The 23,903-nt window shown below is 42.2% G+C and overlaps 1 protein-coding gene and 1 pseudogene across 1 annotated transcript; both read left to right on the plus strand.

Annotated features, from left to right (window-relative positions):
- Window positions 1–358: 358 nt before the first annotated feature.
- Window positions 359–3,221, plus strand: LOC125790792 (putative nuclease HARBI1). Its single transcript, XM_049473277.1, has one exon. The coding sequence runs from the start codon at window positions 1,745–1,747 to the stop codon at window positions 2,783–2,785; it is 1,041 nt and encodes a 346-aa protein (XP_049329234.1). The 5' UTR covers window positions 359–1,744; the 3' UTR covers window positions 2,786–3,221.
- The window catches only part of LOC125790786 (uncharacterized), a 24,964-nt pseudogene continuing 3,996 nt past the window's right edge, over window positions 2,936–23,903 (plus strand).

The raw sequence follows: 23,903 nt of genomic DNA on the forward strand, positions 1-23,903 counted from the left end.
AAGCTCGCTTCCCAACGCGGAGGGACCTGAGTACGCACCGGCGCATAGTCTACGGGAAGGTCCCAGAATGTAGGATGGCTGGGGCGCGTGCCCCAGCGGAAAGGGAAGCAGTCAAGCGACGGAGGGCTGATGAGGAAGGAGCTGGCAAAGATATTGAGGACTTTGTCAAAGAGCACAGGACTGATCGGGAACCTGGCTCTGTCTCCCAATAAGAGACGAAAGGGCACTGAATGTAGTTCGGACACGAGTACTGAGGGTCAGGAGTCTGAGCCTGTATTGAGAGTCCCGGTGACTGGTCTCCTGGGGCCGTTTTTCAAAACGTATGAGATAATTAAATCAATCTAGTTGGATGACCTTTGAAAAATGTTTTTTTTAAAAACAGATAATGGGTTATTTCATCCTGAAGATTTGGATCTGGATTTCATAATCCAAATTGAACCTTCATTCAGGATAAAATGCTTCATCTCAGTATTTCGAAACTTTAAGTAGAAATCTTGGATACTTTTGATACCAAATAACAGGATTATTTTTATCCCACCTTGAGAGGTGGATTCAAACTGAATTAACAGAGTTGAGGACACACTTTGCACAGACATTACTTCAAAATGAATGTAAATGTGATTGAAAACACACTTAGACAGGGTAAACATGTTTTATAGCTTTTAAACATCTTTTCTACCTTTATTCAAATATATTGGCAAAAAAATAAACATTTGTGCATAATTTTATTTGTTTGCGTTTAACAGAAAATCAGTTCAGCAAGATCTAATAGTATACATATTCATTTTCACTTAAAGAAAGTATATTTTCAAAGAAAATGCCAAAAGGTCAGTTGAAGGTCTTTAGTCTTCATCAGAAATAACAAGCCAGCTTCTTTTATTTTGTTTTTAAGGAGGACAATTCGAAATTTAGTCTCTTTCTGCTGAAGCAATGTTAACTTTAACTGCTCTTCAGCTAGCTGTGTGTGTGTCTTTGCTCTTTCAGTTTCCATCCTCAAAAGTTCTTCATAGTCATCACTGTCTTTCAAACCACGCTTTCTTCTTGATTTGGAGGTTTCAGAAGTTTGTGCATCTGCTGACTGTTGTGGTTCATTACAAATGACATCTCCAGGCTCAGTCTCCACAGGGGTAAGGATTACCCATTGGCTCTCTGAGGCCAAGTTCAGAGGTTCACAATTCCCACTGTCATTTTCTGTATTGGTAGGTCCTGATTAACCCTCTGTAGCAGGCAAAATTCCATGTAAAGCCTGAGATTTTGGTCCGCCAATGATATCCAGGATTGCATCAGTAAATTCCCCTCGTTTGTAGAGCTTGTTCCCAGTTGAGGGTGTTTTGCTTCGGAGTTGTCTTTACAGGCTTTCTGCTTTAAGTTTTTCCATTCTAGTTTGACTTGCTCGACAGTTCTTAACTGGCCACTGCCAGTGGCATTAACTCTGTCTGTGATTGCAGCCCAAACACTTTGTTTCATTTTGCTTGTCAAAGCACTACCTTGCCCTGGGGTGCTAAATGTACCCATTATAGTTGGGTAATTTATACGCACACCTTCCAGTAGTGCGTTTGTCTCTGTTAGAGTGAAGTTTGTTCCTTTTGCTTTGGTTTCTGATTGCTCCATATTGTCCTTGCACTGCGCCACAGGTTCCCTTTTTAAATGAAGCAGGTCCAATTGCATTCAGGTGTGCAATTAGGGGGAGTAATTATTTGCCTTTTAAATATGCTACTCTGCAAGAGCCAGGAGTTCTTTCATAATGACATCCATTGTGCACTCGCGCCAACAACGCAGAAGGATGTATCGACAGAGGGCTTACAATAAACGCCCAAGCCTATTGGAAGATTACCCAGATGATGCACGGTTTAGATTCGGACGTGAAGATATTTTGTTCATCAGCAATTTACCTAGATCACATTTAGAAAGTGCCACTCTAAGAAGCCAAGCCTTGACTGTGGAAGAACAAGTCCTAATCGCTTTGCGGTTCTATGCAAGTGGAGCATTCTATCAAGTTATTGGAGATGGTATGTGTGTCACAAAATCCACAGTATGCACGGTCATTCATAGAGTTTCGTCTGCCTTGTCCAGACTTCTGAACCAGTTTGTTGCATTTCCTGAGAATCCAGAACAGCTCAACAAGATCAAACAGGATTTTTTCTCCTTGAGTAAAATGCCAAACACTATTGGGGTAATAGACTGTACCCATGTTTACATTCAGGCCCCACATGAGAGAGAATGGGAGTTTGTAAACAGAAAGGGACGACATAGCATTAATGTTCAACTTGTAGGAGATGCTGACCTAATCGTTACAAACTGTGTTGTGAGATGGTCAGGATCAGTGCATGATGCACGAATCCTTAAGGAGAGCAATTTTTTCAAGAACTTCCAGCAAAAGCCCTCAAGTGGCATCATACTTGGTGACAGTGGTTACCCACTCTTAACATGGTTAATGACACCTTTTGCAACAGTGAACACAGATTCAGAGTTGAGCTTTAACCGGGCCCATGCAACAGCAAGAGGGACAATTGAAAGATTAAATGGAGTCCTGAAAAGACGCTTTGCTTGCTTGAACTACCTACGTGTTGAGCCAAAGCAAGCATGCAACATCTGTGCCTGCATTGTTCTTCACAACATAGCACGAGCACGCAAAGTCCCTCTCTACAATGATGGACAGTCGGCTCTTCCTCAGCCCCAAGATGCAGGTTTTAACTTGAAGCAACCACCTCTTCAGCCTGATGGACTAGCTGGACGGGCAATGAGGAATGCCATGTTAAACCTTTATTTCTCTTGTGATAATTGAATTTTTTTTTTCAACCAATTGTGTTGTGTTTAAAATGTCTCCTAAAATAGACATTCTCTCTTAAAGTGGTTTATTAAAGATATCTTTCCCACCAACAGAAAATGCTAAAACCATTTGTCCAGCAGATGGCCACAGAGGGGTTTTAAAAGAATGGAAAATCCAGATCTAGAAATCCTTATCCTGTGATACCTGGATCAATTCTATCCAGTCTGAATGTGTTTTAAAAACGTGTACAAAACCTGTGAGCTCATTTTGATATTTGATATGAAACGGGGGGATTTGAAGAATTGAATCAGGATTAAAAGTTTTGAAAAACCGGGCCCTGGAGATATACAGGGGATTGGCAGCGGAGATGATCGATGTGGCCAGATCCTCCAAAGACCTACATATCTCAGTCCTCAAACTATGGCTTGAGGGTGCAGCAGAGTGGCCCGCTCGATTAGAAACTGCAGCCCGATCCATACTTCGACTGCTCGGGGGAGGTTCCTGACGGAGAGAGACACTGATAAAAGCCCCTTTGAATCGGCTCTCACGGCGACTGAGGTATTGGAAAACCTTCGAGCCATGTCGAGCGATTCCGCACCAGGCCTAGACGGTATTAAAAAGCAGTTCTTGCTCGACTGGGATGCAGAGTGCGAGATGGTCACACGGATGTTCAACGTGTGGATGTTCACTGGAGTCGTGCCGGTGTGCTTCAAGCAATGTCGAACGGTGCTGATACCCAAGACTGGGGACGGGGCGGCGATGGAGATCGGCAGTTGGCGGCCGATCACCATTGGTTCCACAGTCTTGAGACTCTTCACTAAGGTGATCCACAGTAGACTCGTTAGAGGGTGCTCAGTTCACTGCAGTCAGAGGGGGTTTATCAACACCCCCGGCTGTTCTGAGAACATTGAGGTTCTGCAAGGCCTCATAAGACGGAGCAAAGAAGAGTACAGCCCACTTGCAGCAGTATTTGTTGACATAGCTAAAGCATTCAACTCTCTCATGAACATATCTGGTATGTTCTACAGGAGAGAGGAGTGGATATCCACACAATAGGAGTTATTCGCAGCTCCTATTAACAAAGTGTGACCACCATTATAATCGGAGACCAGTCCACCTCCAAGATTTCTCTCAGAGTTGGTGTCAAGCAGGGAGACTTCTTGTCACCATTGCTCTTCAATCTGGCAATGAACGCCCTCATTGCCTACCTTGAGACCCACGGACAGGGGTTCAGTGTGGACACAACGCTTTCAGTGTTGGCGATCACAGATTTGGTGGTTGTATCTGACTCATGGCAGGGCATGGCCTCCAACCTGAAAATCCTTGAGGATTTCTGCCGGCGCGGGGGGCTGAGGCTTCAGCCTTCTAAGTGTTCTGGCTTCATGATGTCCTATAAGTCCAAGGCAAGGTGCCTCAATGACTGCCCGCCATGGAGAGGGGTGGCTCTCCATATGACATGTCCCGGTGAGGCAGTGAGGTACCTGGGCATTTCGATGTCGCCCTGGCTGGGACTGATAAGGCCAGACATTGTCGGTAAGATTTCTGATTGGGTGAGCAGGATTGGTTAGGCCAAGCTCAAGCAGACACAGAAGGTCTCCATTCTGACTAGGCCTGGTAGAACACGGGTCATATACTCGGCCACTTACTGTGGCCTTGGTTTAGCTACTCACCGCACACCGCGAACAGGATAATCAGGAAGGCTGTAAAGTGTACCGAGGTCAAATTCCTTGTGTATGTTAAAATATACTATATAATAATATAATATGAACTGAGATGGCTGCATCTTCCTATGTTGACCTGTGACGGGCTCTTGTATGCACATAACTGGGTTGGTGGCCTGGGGGTGCAGAAATTAGCGACTCATTCCGTCCATCCAGGCCAGGCGGCTGTTTTGACCAGAAAGCTCATGAGCACAGAGAAAGTGTACACAAAGTTCAAAGCTGTATGTAAGAGGACTGGAGAATGATCGTTGACTCCCTCGGGGTGGGTTTGGTCGAGTACTTCGGGTTCCCTGTGGGAGCTAGAGGGCTCTGGCCGCTCTCTAACGAGGTGCTGCTCAAGACTCTGGGTCTTCCCTCTACGAGGAGGAAGACATTTTCCAGACTGATCAGTAGAAGGACCCTACTGTACTCCTTGGATTTACTTGGGACTTCAATGCAGCTCTGCAATACTCTTCTTTCCTCACTAAAGTTTTTGGAAAGAATATGAGTATTAAATATATTTATCCCGAAGGTGACAGCCCAGACGGGCATACAAGACGGCTACAAAGAACCTGTCTGATGCAGAAAAGTCCAAGGTGGCAGGCTACCTCACGCACACCTCGGCCACTGCAGAGAAGCACTACTGGTTGAAGGAGATTAGCTCAACGGTGGATGCTTGCTTGATACTCAAGAGCCTCTGTGGTGATTCAGAGTAAGTATTTCTTTATGTTTTCACTAGGATTTTCTTGCATGGTTATATTTCAAAGTTTTATATTTTTTCGGTTTTCTGTCCTCATTTTCTCTCATTTCCTCTACTTCTAGTGGTGAGTGGAGTGACCTCACTGCTATTGGTTCCTCATCCTATTTGAGCAACCAAGCTGCATACAACAGGTTTGGCAGGGGTACATGAACGCTATTGCTACGATCGCTGGCATAGTGATCAGCTCCAGAATCAGATGCAGCAAGTTCTAGGTGAGTCTTTAGGGATTTATCTCTTACCCTAGTCTTATCAACTCTAATACCTTGAATACACAATATATTAGTTATATTTGAATTTACTGACTATTATTATTATTTTTTTACTTTCTTCACAGAGAACTTTGCCTGTAGACTGCCCTCTGAATCCAGAATGAAGGCCTGGATTGAGAAGAAAGGGGTGGTCTGCAAACATTCCAGATGCTGCAACCACTGTCCAGCAGTGGAAGCCATCTGGGGCATCGACACAGCGATGGACAGTGCTGAGCTGCAGAGGTTTTGCAGAACGCAGAAGAAATGGAAGGGACTCACAGTGGCAGAGATAGAGGGGAAGGGTAGGGGGATGTTGGTTACAAGGCTTTTTGCCTTTGGGAAAGTTGTTTGGGATTACCACGGTAAAGTGGTGTCTAGACAGGAGGGCTTAGCGACCCACAGTTCGACAGTAGAGACGGAGAGTGGATACATGTTTTATTATAATTCTGGACAGGAAGCCAGGTGTGTTAATGCTCATGGAGGAGTGTCGGTGCCATCCAGGAATGCGCATATTTGGCCAGCTAAATAACCACTCCTCAAAGAAGGCCAAACTAAGGCCTAGATTATACAGTGTAGATGGCAAGGACGTAATCCTCTTCATCGCCATAAGCAACATTAAAGTAAATGAGGAGCTCCTGTTCGATTACAGCATCAACAGAAAGTCCTTTGCTGGGGAGGGTTTAGGACCAGCAGACTGCAAGACAGCTCCATCCATCAGGCTGTGAGGATGCTGAACTCTTCCTGCTCTTCCCCCCATCCCAATCCTGCCCCCAGCACACACTCACTCAGCATCCTGACCCCTCCCATCAACACAGTACTGAAACTCTGTACTAGAACACACACAGTACTTGAACTTTTCTAATGGACCTGCACTACACACCCAATACCTGCACTACTGCTACACTCGCACGGTCACACACACTTTAATTCCCCAAAAACTGTGAACTTTAAGAACTTTACGCACTCATTCATTTTACCAGCCTTAAGCTATATACCATATTTGCACTACTGTTATACGGGTTATATTTATACTGTCATTCCATCTCAATCACCATCAATATTTCACTTTTGTCTTCAGTCTTACGTATGCCTTTGTGTTCTTGTTGTATTGTACATAGTGTCTCCCACTCTTTTATATTATATATCTTATTTCTTTTTATTTATATTTATATATCTTGTTTCTCCCCCACCACTCCTGCACCTTGTTTTTGTCTCATGTATGTCTATTTGTGTCCCTGCTGTATTGTACACAGTGTCTCCCATTCTATTTTATTATATCTATTATCTGTACCTGCTGTAAAATTGGGAAGAAGAGTAACAATTGCAATTCTCTGTATGTCCTGTACATATGCAGTATTGACAATAAAACTACTTGACTTTAGATATAATTTGGCTGTGGTCCCTGCAGCAAAAATCTAAATTGCATTATAAATGTAAATATATATGTAACTGTAGATACTGTAAATATTAGGGTTAGGTTATGGATAAGATTAGGATTAGTAATATGCTGCAATGTGAAATATATGTTCACAACAATGTGAAATATATGTTCTGCAACTTCTGCAAAACTTCTTCAAAAAAAATGTTAATAAAGCAACTGTTTGCTGATATTTGTCTGGTTTTGTTTGTTCTTTAACATGCAAGCAGCAAGGTCTAGTCTGTTCTAACCAATAAAAGGCAAGACCTGTAAATAAAGCATCATTATTAATTTGCGGTTTGTGCAGAGAAGTAAGGGTTATAATTCTGATCAAGTAGCCAGATGTATTAACGCTAATGGAGGGGTTTTGTTAAAAAAAACTGATCAGAAAGAACAAAAAGCCAAGAAAAAAGGTAAAGTGTGTGCAGTCTTATTTATATATGCCATGTGTTTCTCCCTCATTCATACCCGGACTTGACAAAGTTTCTTCTCCATAGAACACGATTCTGACTCAGGACTGTGCTCGACTGTCTCTAAACCCGAGATTACACTCAGCTTAGCTTAAACTGAAGAGAGGGAGGAGGCTGCATGTGATTTAATAGGTAGTGATATACTGTATGTGGTGACCAGGACACTGTTCACCATGGAACTCCCAATGACCGTCTGATGATAGAGTGATATAAAGATAAATAAATCTCATTTTTTATTCTCAACTGGATTATAGACTGAACTCCATTAGAGACTCTGCTGTTAAAGAGCACAGAGTTACTCAGTTTATACTGAGAGAAATAAAGTCTGGTTCTGATCACAGTAAGAAGAGTTTGGGCAGTAAATCAGATTTTATAGAGTTTCTGTTGATGTGTGAACACAGTCATTAGCACAGCTTCTTTATGCAGCGTGAACATCCCTCTGTCCATCTGCCCCAGTCCTGCCTTATATTCACCTTAACCACGCCCCCTCATTATCCTCTACACCTGTTGGTAATCTGTAACTCCGCCCACTCGTTACTGTTCCCAGGTGAGTGTTGTCTGTGTTTAGTCTATATATAGACCTTTTTCTCCTGTTTCTGATGAAATGTGTGTTAAAGTGGGTTTTGTTATTGGGGGATTTTGTTTGTTTATCTGAGTTTTATCAAATATTTTAGCTTTCTGAATCTTTCTCTCCTCAAAAAAGTCCTAATGCGTGGGATTCTAAACTCACCTGCACTGTTTAAGCTATGGCAAGATGCACACAAGCACAGCAACGACTCTTCCTAAGGGAATTACATGGTTTTAACGTAGATTTACAATTACGTTATTTAACATACTCTCTTACTCAGAACAATATCCAACTTCACTGTTTACTAATAAAATATCCTTAACTAGTCGAGACATGAACCTAAAGCTCCATCAGATCCTGTTAAGTCTCAGTACAGGTAGAAAAGGTAGTAAAGGTCAAGCTTTATGGGTAGAGTTGGGCCAATGGTCTAAAGCACCAGAACAAAAACAGCAGATGAATGGCAGATGTTTGTATTTAAATTTATTCACCTTTAATTTGCCACAACAGTGCAGAATATTTACAAATGCACTCAAAAGGAGAAAAATAAAGAAATAAACAGCCTTTCAACAGAGGAAAAGACTGACTGAAGTCATTTAAGTCTTAAACACAATCACATGCATCCCTCACACAGGTGTAGCTAGCGTCTGCTACCTATCAGGGAAGAAGAACCCTGTACCTCCATTTTTAGTATGTTAGAAATTCGGCCTTCAGGAACCAGGTGTCCGATTCAGGAGTCAGGAGACGGCTTCAGAGTTGACTTGAGTTTATTGACACACACAGAGAGTATGGGTACAGCTCACAGTCGATCAGAACCAATCTGACTAAAGATATTTTGAGGGGACATTATATACCTTTGAACACTGCAGGGAGGTCACTTTAATGGGGGTTTCAAACGATGAGGGTCCCTGCAGAGACAAATGGTCAGATAACAATCTGGGTCCCTGCAGAGATGAATGGTCAGAGATAGTGGAAGATTGACATCTCAAGTTTTGTAGCAGACATGATGGAGCCACAATTGGGGGAATAGGAGAGGGTGAAAGAGTTAAAGTATAATTTGTTATGGGCAGAATTCTATCAATTCCCCCTTTGATTCTCCCAAATGGAGAATCACACAACTACATTATTACTCAAAATTCGAAACATATGTACAATAAAAAGTCGAAAACTAAAGCAAACAATAAAAATGGCTATAACTGTGCAAAGTAGAACCAAGCCTATCTCTACAATGTTATGCCATAAAGGTCCAAGAAGTCCATATAGCCAAGTTTCAGAATTGTTCATTGTGGATACTTGGTCATGTAAATTTCGTAAGTCTGTGATTATGTTTGAGAGGTCTTCCTTAGGATTCATGACATCAGTGCAGCATTCAGGACCTACCACTGAGCAAGTTCCACCATGGCTGGATAGTAGATAGTCCAGAGCAATGCGGTTCTGCAGAATCATCATTCTGTGGGAAGCTAAGACAAGGCTGATGTTGTTTAAGGCGAAAACAGTGTCATTAATTAATTGATCCATTTGTCTTGAGAGGGTACGGATCTGATCCAGTGATTGCATGACACCATATGATGGAATTAGAGCTCCAAGAGTGCGAGACCACAGAGTCTGTTGACAGGTTAAACCAGGAATGCAGGTATTACTCTGGTCAGTACTGCCAGCTGTGAGTTGTAACTTCTCTTGTTTACTCCTCATGGATGGATACAGGTATGTGAGTGTGCATCTGCCATTAAACCTGGAGGGCAATTCAGACCATGCAGTAGTTCCACAGAGCCAGTATGTACCTACCGGAGCAGGTAGACGACATATCTGAGTCAAAGCGAGTAGATTATGCCAGTGAGCACCTTCTTTTACGCAGTCTTCATCATCAACAGGCCCCTGGAGAGTGATTTGAGAAGGCAGTTTTTGTGATATCCTGGATGAGTGTCTGTAAGCGGTGCCCTCATCATCTAAGGCATAGATTTCAGCACATGCTTGTTTGGGAATTTCACCTAGAGAAGGTGATTCACCTGTACTCTCAATACACCAGGGAAAATGACTGGGTGTGATAAGCTCTGTGACATTGGTTTTCGGAAGTGAGGTGGTGTTGCATGTGTTTTCACCAGGGACACAGCAGCTAGTGACCACTGGAACTGTGACGTTGTGACAGGAGACAATGTTAACTGGATTGCTATTATGTGATTGTAAGACAGAACATGTGTCACATTTGGAGATTGAATGTGCAGTCCATGAGATTCCTCCAGTTACGCTCACAGGTTGGGGAACACACATAGGCTGCTCTCCGAAAAGTTGAGTCCTTGTCAGTGAGAAGAGATGGGAAAAAACATTCTCTTTTGGGTTAATGCTTGGAACTTGGTTTCCCCCTTGGTTTATTTTTATGTCAGTATCTACATAAAGCTGATGATACCGAACATGTTCGCCACATTTGCATCTGTACGAGCCTTCATTTTCATACCTTATCTTGTTAAAGAATAAGGTGCCATTCTGGTTTAGAACAAATAGGTTATTTGTTCGTTGGTTCACCAGTACAAAGCCTGCTTTTACCCTAAAGCTCACTATTAGTGAACTTGGTCCTAATGTTTCTGATTCTTCATTGGTACAGAAGTGCCAGAGACATATAGTGTTTTCAGGCAAAGCTTGTTCATGAAGGGTGCAGGTCAGGGAGCTTGGGTGATTTGCTTTTGCATGGTGAAATGTCAAGTATTCAGTAGGCATGCGTGTGCAATCCCATGTATTTACACCATAGATCATTGCTATGATCATGCACATAATTGCATTCATGGTGTTCTGGTAGACTTCACAGTGTGGGTTGCTTGAAGTTGTCTTCAAGGTCTTGTCTTTGTCTTCAAAAAGCTACACAGATTTTCTTGGATTCCTCAGCTGTGCAGACTCTCTTGAAGGTTATCAGTTATGCAGATCTCTTGAAGATCCTCGGCTGTGCAGATGTCTTGAAGATCCTCTGCTGTGCAGATTTCCTGAAGATCCTCGGCTGTGCAGATTTCCTGAAGATCCTCGGCTGTGCAGATTTCCTGAAGATCCTCGGCTGTGCAAAGGGTAACCCCCATGAAAATAGAAATCATGGTTCTTCCTCGGGACTCTGTACAATTACCCACCTCTTCTTTTACTGACCCTCAAACTTATTTTTGTGGAGCAGGCACAACCTTACAATGTGAAACATGAATCCATGTTTTCTTTCCTTCACATTTCACTGCTGAATCAGTAATCAAAAGAACCTGATATGGACCATCCCATCTGGGTTCTAGAGATTGTTTATCATGTCTTCTCACCATGACCCATTGACCTGGAATAATTGTATGTCCACCTTCAGATGGTCTGCCCCAAGCGTTACTGACTTGATTCTGAGCTGCCTGTACTGCTTGTGTTAGTGTTTGACAGTAATTGAGGAGTGCATCTGACAATAAATGCACGTCTGCTTTGCGAAGATCGATCAGCCCTGGAACCAGCATTGGCCTACCTGTCACAACCTCATAAGGACTAAGTCCAACAGTTTTGTTGCTAGTTGCCCTAATACTGCACAGTACAGCAGGCAAGGATGCAGTCCATTTTACTCCCTGATTATGGAGTTTTGTAAGCCGTTCCTTGATGACACGGTTTGCACGCTCTACTTGCCCTGAGGCTTGTGGTCTGTACGGACAGTGAAGCTTCCAGTTCACCTGTAAAAGTTTACAAACTGCTTGTACTACCTGTCCGGTGAAATGAGTACCTTGATCAGACTCAATTTGTTCAGGAAGTCCCCATCTGGGAATAAAATCTTGCACTAGCATTTTAGCTGTATGCGTGGCAGTACCCTTAGAAGTTGGATAGGCCTCAATCCAACGAGAAAATGTATCAATTACAATTAAAACATCTTGTTTGCCCTCGCATTTAGGCAATGTGATGTAATCTACTTGTAAATGACGAAACGGACCTGGAGGAGCCACTGTTCTATTGGCAGGAGTTCGCAATTGAGGTGCAGCGTTAACTTGATTACAGGTGCTGGTCAACGAATTAGAATAATTTGAAATAGTGCAATCATGAAATTCTTTGAATGCATTTTTTGTGCAGAAAGCAAATCAGGTGTTCACCGCACCTGTCCTACTCGTTAGACGAATCACAGAACTCGTTACCTGGAAAAAAATTTGCTCAGCTGAGCTTTCCAAAAGGCCCATTTAGGCCATTTAACTGTGACACTGTTGTTTTATTGAATTAGAATAATGGAGAAACTGTTTCATTGAATTAGAATAATTTTTATTATAATTACAATCATCACTTTCTCAGTATTTTGTGGCTGCCCCCTTGGCTTGTATGACTGCCTGAAGTCTCCGCGCATCGATTTGACCAGCTTGTCGCAAGTTTCCGCACTCACAGCTTCCCAGGCAGTGGCGATGTTCTGCTTCAGTTGGTCCAGCGTAGTAGGCTTTCTGTCGCGAATTTTCCGCTTGACGATGGCCCAAAGGTTTTCAATGACATTGAGGTCAGGCGAGTTGGCCGGCCATGCCAAAACTTCAAGCTGTTTTTTAGTGAACCAATCTTTGGTCGACTTTGCCGCATGAGCCGGTGCAAGATCCTGTTGAAATATTAAGTCTTCTTCGCCGAACTGTTCCTCAACAGTCGGAATCAGGAACGTTTCCAGAACATCTTGATAAACGGCAGCATTGACAGTCTTCTTGAGGAAGCAGAGTTTCCCTACACCTCGAGCGGACATGCATCCCCAGACCATAACGCTCTGGGGAAACTTGACGGATCTTTTCACGCACTCGTGGTTGTAGGTTTCGCCACCACGACGCCAGACACGAGGACCTTGGTCACCGAAGGAGATGCAGAAGCGTGATTTGTCACTGAAGACCACTTTCTGCCAGTCTTCAGCAGTCCACTCGCCGTGTTCTTTGGCCCACTTCAGCCGTTTCTTGATTTGTTTCTTGTTCAGCATCGGTTTTACTGCTGGAACGCGAGATTTGAAGCCGAGTTCGCGCATACGACGGTAAGTGGTTGATCTGGAGACGTCAGCGCCGGTCTGCTTGTTCCACAAGTCGGTGAGCTCGGAAGTGGACTTGAACCGGTTGCTGACTGCGATCTTTCTCAGCTACTTGTTGTCGCGAGCAGAAGTTTTTCGGACGCCAGAACAGTTGGTGCGCTTGCTGCAATTTTTCTTGAGAGCTTTGCAGACGGAAGACTGGCTGATGCCGAGCTGCTCAGCAATTTTACATTGGGTCAAGCCTTGTTGGCGAAGGGCTTGAATTTGAGCCACTATTCCGGTTGAGAGGTCGCGCTGCTTACCCATGATTGATTTTACAACTTAGAAATTCTACTCAACCCTGACTTTATACTGCACAGTGAACACTCTTCACAGAAAACAAAAATTCGAGCATTTATTCTAATTCGATGAAACGGTTTCTCCATTATTCTAATTCAATAAAACAACAGTGTCACAGTTAAATGGCCTAAATGGGCCTTTTGGAAAGCTCAGCGGAGCAAGTTTAACGAGTAACGAGTTCTGTGATTAGTCTAACGAGTAGGACAGGTGCGGTGAACACCTGATTTGCTTTCTGCACAAAAAATGCATTCAAAGATTTTCATGATTGCACTATTTCAAATTATTCTAATTCGTTGACCAACACCTGTACATGCAACACAATTCTGAACAACAGTTCTAGCCTGTTCCCTGAATTTAGGATTCCACCAAGAATGTGAGAATTGGTGAACCATTTTTTCCATCCCAATGTGGCCCAAAGAATGTATCTGTGTGGCTAGGTACGGAAGTAGTGATTCTGGTGCTACAATTTTTCCCCCTTTGATCCATACACCTTCTGGATCAACTTTTGCACCTGAATCCAACCATTTCCAGAGTTCCCAACTTGGAGACTCTGACTGTAGCTTTTGAATTGAAGAAATTTTATTAGTATTGCACTCTGTGCTAGTAAGAGATGCAATGCTAGCTGGTGGTAAAAAACTTGCCCTTTTTACCGCTTCATCTGCAATTCTATTGCCCTGTGCTTCAAAAGAAGTACCACCTGTGTGTGCTTTAACTTTTACAATGGCTAGATCTGTGGGTAATTTGACAGCTTCCAAAAGATTCTGTACCAGATCAGCATTTTTAACTGGAGTGCCAGCAGCTGTGAGGAAACCCCTGTTCCTCCACAAGTGTCCAAAGTCATTTGCCACCCCAAATGCATATCTAGAATCTGTATAAATGGTTGTACTTCTCCCTGATGCAAGTTTGCATGCTTCAGTCAGAGCCACCAACTCAGCCTGCTGGGCTGAGTAGGAGGGAGGAAGACTACCACTGGCCAAAGTTTGAAAACTGTCAGTCACTGCCCATCCAGATCTACGCTGACCATTAGTGTAAGTTGAGGAACCGTCAGTAAAAAGAATCAAATCAGGATTATCTAAAGGAATGTCTTTGAAAACAGGATGAGGACTGGACAATTCAATGCAGTCATGATCATCCCCTTCCTCATAAGCATCAGTCAATGAAGACATCATAAAGGAGGAGGGGTTGTTCATGGGTGCATTCTGAATCACCACATTAGGAGCTGTCAACACTGCAAGCCAGTTTCCCCACCTGGAGGCTGTCACTGACAATACACGGCCATTATTGAGTAATGCTGACACAGAATGAGGACATTTGACTGTGACTATTTGTTCTAACGTACGTGGCGCAAATGACGACAAAGCAAGATAAGTAGCCTGTACTGCTCTTAAACATGGACCCATTCCACATGCCACAGCATCTAACTTAGCTGAATGATAAGCTACTGGACGTTGCATACCACCATGCTCCTGAGTTAGACAGGATGTCATAAAACCACAATCTTCATGCACAAAAACAGTAAAAGGTTTGTTTGGATCACAAAGGCCAAGAGCTGGTGCAGATACAAATGCTGATTTGAGTTTAACAAAGGCAGATGTGCTATCATCTGTGTGTACAACAGGGTCATGTTGTCCAGGGTTACCCTTAAGCAGATCGTATAGTGGTTGTGAAATTGCAGCATAAGAATCAATCCAAAGTCTACAGTAATTGCATAGACCTAAGAAAGCTCGCAATTTGTGCACTGTGGTTGGTATTGACATTGCATTAATTGCTGAGCTTCTAGCAGGCAAAATGCCTCTGGAACCCTGAGAAACCCATTGACCCAAATATTGTACACCAGTACAACACAGTTGAGCTTTATCACGACTGGCTTTGTGTCCTTTGCTAGCCAAAAAATCAAGAAGCGCTTTTACATCCCTGTCATGTGTTTCCTCACTTTCACTACTCAACAAAACATCATCAACATACTGAACAATAACAGATGACTGCAAAATATGGTCTGCCTGTGAAAGATGATTTCTGAGTGCTTGATGGTAAATACTGGGACTGTTATGAAACCCCTGTGGCAGGCGTGTCCACTGATACTGCTCATCCCCCACAGTAAACGCAAGCCATGGCTGGCTTTGTGATGCTAATGGAACAGACCAAAAACCATTGGCCATGTCAACAACAGAAAAAACACTGTGTGCTGTGGGAATACCATCAAAGATGGTAGATGGGTCAGCAACTAAGGGAGTTAGTTTGTCTATATGCTGATTGGCTACTCTGTAGTCCACTGTTAACCGCCAAGTTCCATTAGCTTTGCGAACTGGCCATACAGGACTATTGGATACACTTTGTGTTTTGACCAAAATACCTCTTCACAAGCTGTTCAATGATGGGCACAATACCCTGCAAAGCTTCTTTGTTGATAGGATACTGTTTAGTACAAGGAGGTTGACTACCTGTGAGTATAACTGGCTCCATATCCAAAAGACCACAATCAAGAATTTCCCCCCGGGGATCAATAAAGTATCTATCTATCTATCTACAGTTGTGGTCAAAAGTTTACATACACTTGTAAAAAAACATAATGTTATGGCTGTCTTGAGTTTTCAATAAGTTCTACAACTCTTATTTTTCTGTGATAGAGTGATCGGAACACATACATGTTTGTCACAAAAAACAGTCATAAAATTTGGTTCTTTCATAAATTTATTATGGGTCTGCTGAAAATGTCACCAAATCTGCTGGGTCAAAAATATACATACAGCAACAAAATTTGTCAATTTTGGTGATGTAGCGAGTTGTGTCAATCAAATTAGCTTCATGTCATGGCCTCTTCACTTCTTGTAAGTGATTCTGATTGACTACAGCTGTTGACTTCTCATGAGCCCATTTAAATAGGGCTCATTTGACCCAGTGATTAGACTCAGCTACAAAAGCTACAATGGGAAAGTCAAAGGAACTCAGTGTGGATCTGAAAAAGCGAATTATTGACTTGAACAAGTCAGGGAAGTCACTTGGAGCCATTTCAAAGCAGCTACAGGTCCCAAGAGCAAATGTGCAGACAATTATACGCAAGTATAAAGTGCATGGAACAGTTGTGTCACTGCCACGATCAGGAAGAAAACGCAAGCTATCACATGCTGCCGAGAGGAGATTGGTCAGGATGGTCAAGAGTCAACCAAGAATCACCAAGAAGCAGGTCTGCAAGGATTTGGAAGCTGATGGAACACAGGTGTCAGTCTCCACAGTCAAGCGTGTTTTACATCGCCATGGACTGAGAGGCTGCCGTGCAAGAAAGAAGCCCTTGCTCCAGAAAAGGCACCTTAAGACTCGGCTGAAGTTTGCTGCTGATCACATGGACAAAGATAAAACCTTCTGGAGGAAAGTTCTCTGGTCAGACGAAACAAAAATTGAGCTGTTTGGCCACAACACCCAGCAATATGTTTGGAGGAGAAAAGGTGAGGCCTTTAATCCCAGGAACACCATGCCTACTGTCAAGCATGGTGGTGGTAGTATTATGCTCTGGGGATGGTTTGCTGCCAGTGGAACTGGTTCTTTGCAGAAAGTAAATGGGATAATGAAGAAGGAGGATTACCTCCAAATTCTGCAGGAAAACTTAAAACCATCAGCCCGAAGGTTGGGTCTTGGGCGCAGTTGGGTGTTCCAACAAGACAATGACCCAAAACACACATCAAAAGTGGTAAAGGAATGGCTAAACCAGGCTAGAATTAAGGTTTTAGAATGGCCTTCCCAAAGTCCTGACTTAAACCCCATTGAGAACATGTGGACAGTGCTAAAGAAACGGGTTCATGCAAGAAAACCATCACATTTAGCTGAACTGCACCAATTCTGTCAAGAAGAGTGGTCAAACATTCGACCTGAAGCTTGCCAGGAGCTTGTGGATGGCTACCAAAAGCGCCTAGTTGCCGTGAAAATGGCCAAGGGACATGTAACCAAATACTAATGTTGCTGTATGTATATTTTTGACCCAGCAGATTTGGTGACATTTTCAGCAGACCCATAATAAATTTATGAAAGAACCAAATTTTATGACTGTTTTTTGTGACAAACATGTATGTGTTCCGATCACTCTATCACAGAAAAATAAGAGTTGTAGAACTTATTGAAAACTCAAGACAGCCATAACATTATGTTTTTTTACAAGTGTATGTAAACTTTTGACCACAACTCTATCTATCTATCTATCTATCTATCTATCTATCTATCTATCTATCTATCTATCTATCTATCTATCTATCTATCTATCTATCTATCTATCTATCATCCTTATCATCAGACCAAATAGGGTGATCAGCTAAATCAGATTGTTTCAAAGAGGCAATGTTCCAAACACAAGAATCAGCATTAATAGACAAAGAACAGTTCAGTTTCCTCAGAAAATCCATCCCAAGAATGTTTTCAACCTTTCCCACCCAAAATTGCCATGAGATTGTTTTAGGTCCTAGATTAACATCTACTGGTGCAGATAGAGATAATGAAATACCAGCATTACCTAGTCCCTCAGCTGTGATGTGTTGTCTGTTAAAGATAATCCTAAAGATGTGCAAATTGTTTCTGAAAGAGTAGTGACCTGAGCTCCTGTGTCTACAAGAAATGACCAATCCTGTTCCCTAATTTGAATATCAACAAAAAGACGGTTCTCAAAAACTCTACTGATAGCACACAGGTGGGCAGAAGCGGCTGGGCAAATTAGTTTAAAGAATGGGCAGATGGGACTTTTGACACCTCTGTGCATCCCTGTACGGCCTTGATTATCATAGCCAATTGGTCCTGTGAGATTCCCTGGAACACATTGTTTGATAGTCCTATGGAACTATCCTGTGAAAAGTTCCCTTGGCTATTCTGTGTATTTAACCCCCTTTTGAGATTATCGGCCTGTCTCTTACGGCAATCCCTTGCAAAATGACCAGGTTTGTGACAGTAATGACACTCATTTTTTTTGACTAGTAACCTTAGGATTGTTACTTGAGTTAGAGCCATTGCCTTTTAGGACGTGTATCGATGCTGAGACATGGCCTGGCTCTAAATCAAGATCCAATCTGTCTAGCTCAATTTTAAGTTCACCCCATTTAACCTTACGCCAGTTTGGAATCGCTGTCACTAGGGCCTGTCTAAGTTCTGGTCTTAGTGAATCGACCAGTTGTCCAAAGTGTGGACCGTCAGAGGTGCAATCTATAGTGTCACTTTTGTAGGAATCTATTCCACAATGACGAAGGAAAATCCGTTCAAACCGGTCACAGTATTCAGCAGCTGATTCCCCTTTCTTTTGCTTGCAGTTACTTATCTGCCCCCAATCAGTGGTCTTGCGGCATTTCTGGCTAGTCTTTGAACACCTCCCACCCCTTGTTAATGTCCTGCCCATTATCACCTAGACTGTCTAACACCTTGTTGGCAAGCTTTCTACTGTCAGTGATATTAAGGACTTGACTTGCTATTGCAACAGCATCATTAGGGTGTAGTGAATAAAGATGTCTCTTTTTTTTTCAATAAGGTCAATGAAGTCAAGGCCCATTTCTCTTGGGTGTTTAAACTCTTTGGACAGTCTGTCCAAAGTGGATGCATCCAATGGAATGTGGCCAATCTGTACCCTTGTTTCCTTGACTTCACCACCCTTATTAAGAACCTCAGCTGACCTGATTGTGACTGGTCTCATCTGAAAAACCTTGTTGTGTATGGGTTCAGAATCTTCATCAGAGAATGAAGACTCTGATCCATCTGAGTAGAATGTGTTCAAGTCAGGAAACAGTCCAGCAAACATTGGAGCTTCATCCTCTGTATAGCATGGCTGACCTGGAGGAGGAGCTACAGGTGGGGGACGACACTGGGGCTTAGGTTTGCAGTTAGCATGTTGCTGTTCAACCTCAGTAAGTGATTGTTGCAGCTTTTTACACGATTTTTGAGCATTTAGCGAAGCTGTTTTGTGCTTTTTGCATTCATTGGTTAACTCTAAGACCTTCCCTTCCGCTTCTTTTAACTTTTCACCCATAGATTTCAATCTGCTTTCCCAGTGTTGCTTAATAACAAAAAAACATTCTTTAACGGAGTCATGCTTGATGCCTAGACCTAAAGCTGTTTTGCACTCATCAAGAGTCCATTCTGTATCAGCAGGGAAACCTTTGGATGAAAAGTATTGAATTCGCTTTTGTTCATTTGTCTGCTTATTTACTATGTCATTGATTCGTTTTTCAAACTCAGTCAGACCACTTAGGCATTTCAGACCCCCCCCCGTAACTAAGGTGCTGTTTTTATAGTTAAGAGGTTTCCAGGAATCTTTAGCATTTTTCTGAGTATTTTTGCCTTTAGAGATCATGGTGAGATAACTAGTGACAAACAATCCAATCAAAGCCAAAAAAACACCTTTAACAGTAATAAAACACCAGGTTTTATCAGTAACAAACGACAATTCAAAACGCTAGGTTTTAACAGTGACACAAACAAACTTCCCTCAAGCAGAAGATTACAGCCACAAACACTAGGTTTTATCACTAACAAACAAAGACTACAATTCTAACAGTAACAAAACAGTACAGTTCCCTCAGAACAGAGGATTACAGCCACAAAACGCAATCAGTGACAAAACAGTAAACTTCTCTCTTTACAGAGAGGATAACAGTTACAGTAACAGTAACAACTCCTAGAGTATCAGTAACAACTCCTAATCTCTAGAGAGGCTAAACTTTACTGACTCCTTAGTCTTATAAAACCAGAATTTCTCTCCAGTTCAGGATGGCGTTTACTCACCAAGTAGGTTTCAGTATGCCATGCGGGTCACGGCACCAAGTTGTTAGAAATTCGGCCTTCAGGAACCAGGTGTCCGATTCAGGAGTCAGGAGACGGCTTCAGAGTTGACTTGAGTTTATTGACACACAGAGAGTATGGGTACAGCTCACAGTCGATCAGAACCAATCTGACTAAAGATATTTTGAGGGGACATTATATACCTTTGAACACTGCAGGGAGGTCACTTTAATGGGGGTTTCAAACGATGAGGGTCCCTGCAGAGACAAATGGTCAGATAACAATCTGGGTCCCTGCAGAGATGAATGGTCAGAGATAGTGGAAGATTGACATCTCAAGTTTTGTAGCAGACATGATGGAGCCACAATTGGGGGAATAGGAGAGGGTGAAAGAGTTAAAGTATAATAGGAGAGGGTGAAAGAGTTAAAGTATAATTTGTTATGGGCAGAATTCTATCAATGTGTATATATACAGGTTGCCCTGCCCTGTAATATTCTAATCCTAAAAATAAAAATAAAATATTAAGAAATTGTTAATTACTGAAAACATTAAGAACAGCAAATATGAAGTGATAAAAATATGCACAAAACATACACAATACTACTCATGCATCATATTTTCAGTGTGCACATAATTAACAGTTTTCTTTTTTCAGGTTTTCTTTTTTCCTCCCCTTCTCTTCTTCAGAGGATAGTCTCAGGTAAGTATTAGCTCAGGGAGTTAGCCACTGGTACTCTTGGCACTGTACGAGCAGAACTAGTTTAATACAGGAAAGTGTATATACAGAATTGTCTATTTGATGATGTGTAGAGCATCTTACATCATTACATGCTGTTCCTATAAATGAGCTGCTGGAGCTCCTTCACAACGTGAACGAGAAGGTCAGCTTCCTCTGCTGAGAAGCGTTGGACACATCCAGGTACTGCGCTGTTAAAATAGCAATATCACATCAGTGATTACTCCAGCCTCAAACCTCACATCATCAGTTCCCATGACTCCAGATCCAGTTCCCATAGAGATCCAGAAAACTCAACGCAGAGGAACGTCAGCGTTGTGGAGGATCCGGTGACGTCAAGGCTGACTGCTCCCTTCGTCCACAAAATGTCAAGGCAACGACCCCGGGAAGTGTGTGGAATCCATTCCATGCACTAACGTGGTGTGTAGCCCTTTCTTGGGGTTGGCTTCAAAAAATGTCCAAACTGAAGTCACTGTTTCTTGCCCAACTGGTGTGTGTTCTGTTTTAGTACTCATAGATTCAGGGTCAAAGGGAAATTTTATCAGTAAGGAACTGGTTTGAGAGAAATTAATTCCAACCAGCTTCATGCAGCGTCGCATCCCCATCTTCGCTATTGATGGGGAAACCCATCACGCACCAGACTGTGCCCCAGAAACTCCAAACCAGTGCCTCCACACTGAAGAACTCCCCTAGTTCTAGGTCTCTCTTGGCTAAAGACCCATGACCCAGTTATTTCCTGGAGTTGGGGAGATATTGTAGCTTGGTCCTCTCACTGTCACGCTCACTGCCTAGCCCTAGATAAGCTCACTGTACACTCCACTACAGTAGAAAGCCATGAGTTCAGTACGGTCACCATGATTCCCCCTGAATACTCTGACTTTGCTGAAGTTTTTAATAACGCCACACGTTTACCTCCTCATCGCCCCTATGACTGTGCCATTGACCTTAGAGAAGGTGCACCTTTGCCTAAGTCCTGTGTTTACCCGCTCACTAGAGATAATTCTTTACCAATGGAGGAATATGTTAGTGCGGCTTTAGCGCAGGGTTTTTTTTTAAATCTCCCGTGGGTTCAGGATTAGGATTTGTAGATAAAAAGGACTGTGGTTTAAGACCCTGCAGCAATTACCGAGGGCTCACAATTTAGTGCGCATTAGGGAGGGGGACAAATTGAAAAATGCATTCTCCACCACTAGAGGGCATTACAAGACCTTCAGGAACAATATTTTAAGAGATATGATCAGAAAGTTTGTTTATTTCCCAGTGTATTTATTTTATTATATATTATATTTATTATATATTGGCTAAAGCCAAGAAAAGCAAGTTCCATATTCAGAGGGTCACATTTCTCGGCTACATTATTAGCGTTAACGATGTTCTCATACACGACAAAAGGGTAGATGCTGTCTCTAACTGGCCAGTTCATCATCAGTTTCAGCAGCATAGCCGCTACGCTCACGGCTCTTACTAAGGGTGCTGAAAAAAGCTCAGCTGGACTATTGAGGCTCAGTCTGCTTTTGATAAACTCACCGGTGTTTGTCTTCGCCCCTATCCTGAAGCACCCTGACCCCAAATTACCTTTCACAGTTGAAGTAGATGCTTCTGAAACAGGTGTAGGAGCTGTCTTTACAGGGTAATGGATTCCCTGTTTAACTTTACCCAGAAGCTTTGTTTTTGTGTAGCTCACCCCAGCAGAACATCACTATGGCATAGGTGACAGGGAATTGGATGACCAGATACGTGAAGTTAATTCTGTTCATCCACCTCTGGAGGAATGTCCACCTAATAAGACATTTGTACAGACGCAGTTCCACGATAGGTTCATTTTATAGGGTCACTCTTCGCGAGCCTCTGGTCACCTGGGTGAAGCGCAGAACCTACATCTCCTTTACGCCCGATATTGGTAGAAGTCCATGGAAGCTGATTTTCACCATGTTTCTTTGTGCTCAATGTAAAACCCCCAAGACTCTTCCAGCCAGTAAGCTTATGCCCCTACCTGTCCCTGAAAATCTGATGCCACGTTTTAAATAAATTGCATCATGAACCAGTACCACCAGAGCTCAGCTCAGTTTAGTACAACATTTAGTAGCATTACATATTCTGTTTATGAAGCTGTTAGCATTACCAAAAGAAGCACAAAATGGTGTTCATGGACCAGTTACTTGTGTTTTTTCAAATGTTGCAGATACATGTTACAGCAGGCTAATGTGGAGGGGTCCCTGCGGCATGTTCAGTTAAAACGTAAGATAACAAAGGAGATTATGAATATATAAGTGTCAGCACTGATCATGTAAAGAAAGCACCGCAGTATTTCTAACAAAACAACCCATACTATGCTAAGAAATTAAACAAAATTGTTTACATTAATTTATAAAAAGCCAGTCAAGAAAATATTATAGATACTAGACACAGAGCAGTCCAGTATAACACAAATTAATATAGTAGACAATGGATTAAACCAACAGTTTCCTACTGATGAAACAGTCTGTTTCAGAGTTAGAGACAGAACAACCACACATTGAATCAGACGAGACACATGGTATGTTTATGGATATGTGTTCTCAGCCAGTTAATTTGGGTCAAGAAATATTAGATCAATATAAAAACATTCTTTATTGTGTTTTATATTGCATCAGAAAAGAAAGTACATCATATAACCCACCCCCCACCCTCACAACACCAGACATAACATTTACATAAATCCAGACATACTTATAAGAATACACATACATACATACATATGTATATAAATATACTGTATATATACCTTCAAATATACACATACAAAAGCAAATGAGTAAATTAGGTTATACTAATTATACAAATAAATTATAGAATTATTAATGACATAAATGATAGAAAATATTAAATTGACACAGTGTCAGGGTCCAAATCCTCAACAAAGGCCAGAAAAGGTTGCCAAAGAGTATAAAACTTCCCAGTGGATCCTCTCATAGTATATCTAATCTTTTCCAATTTAAGATGATACATGATTTCTCTGATCCAATGACTGTAAGATGGTGGATTAGCATCTTTCCATTTAAAGAGAATTAATCTTCTAGCAAGAAGAGAACAAAAAGCAAAGAGCTGAGAGCTGTCTGACGGTGCTACACCAAACAATGCTATGAGTGGTGATGGCTCAGTTTCCCCGGAGACCTTTTGAAAAAGTCTCAAAAATGGAATTC

Source organism: Astyanax mexicanus, unplaced genomic scaffold (genome assembly GCF_023375975.1).
Source record: "Astyanax mexicanus isolate ESR-SI-001 unplaced genomic scaffold, AstMex3_surface scaffold_36, whole genome shotgun sequence".
Taxonomy (NCBI): Eukaryota; Metazoa; Chordata; class Actinopteri; order Characiformes; family Acestrorhamphidae; genus Astyanax; species Astyanax mexicanus.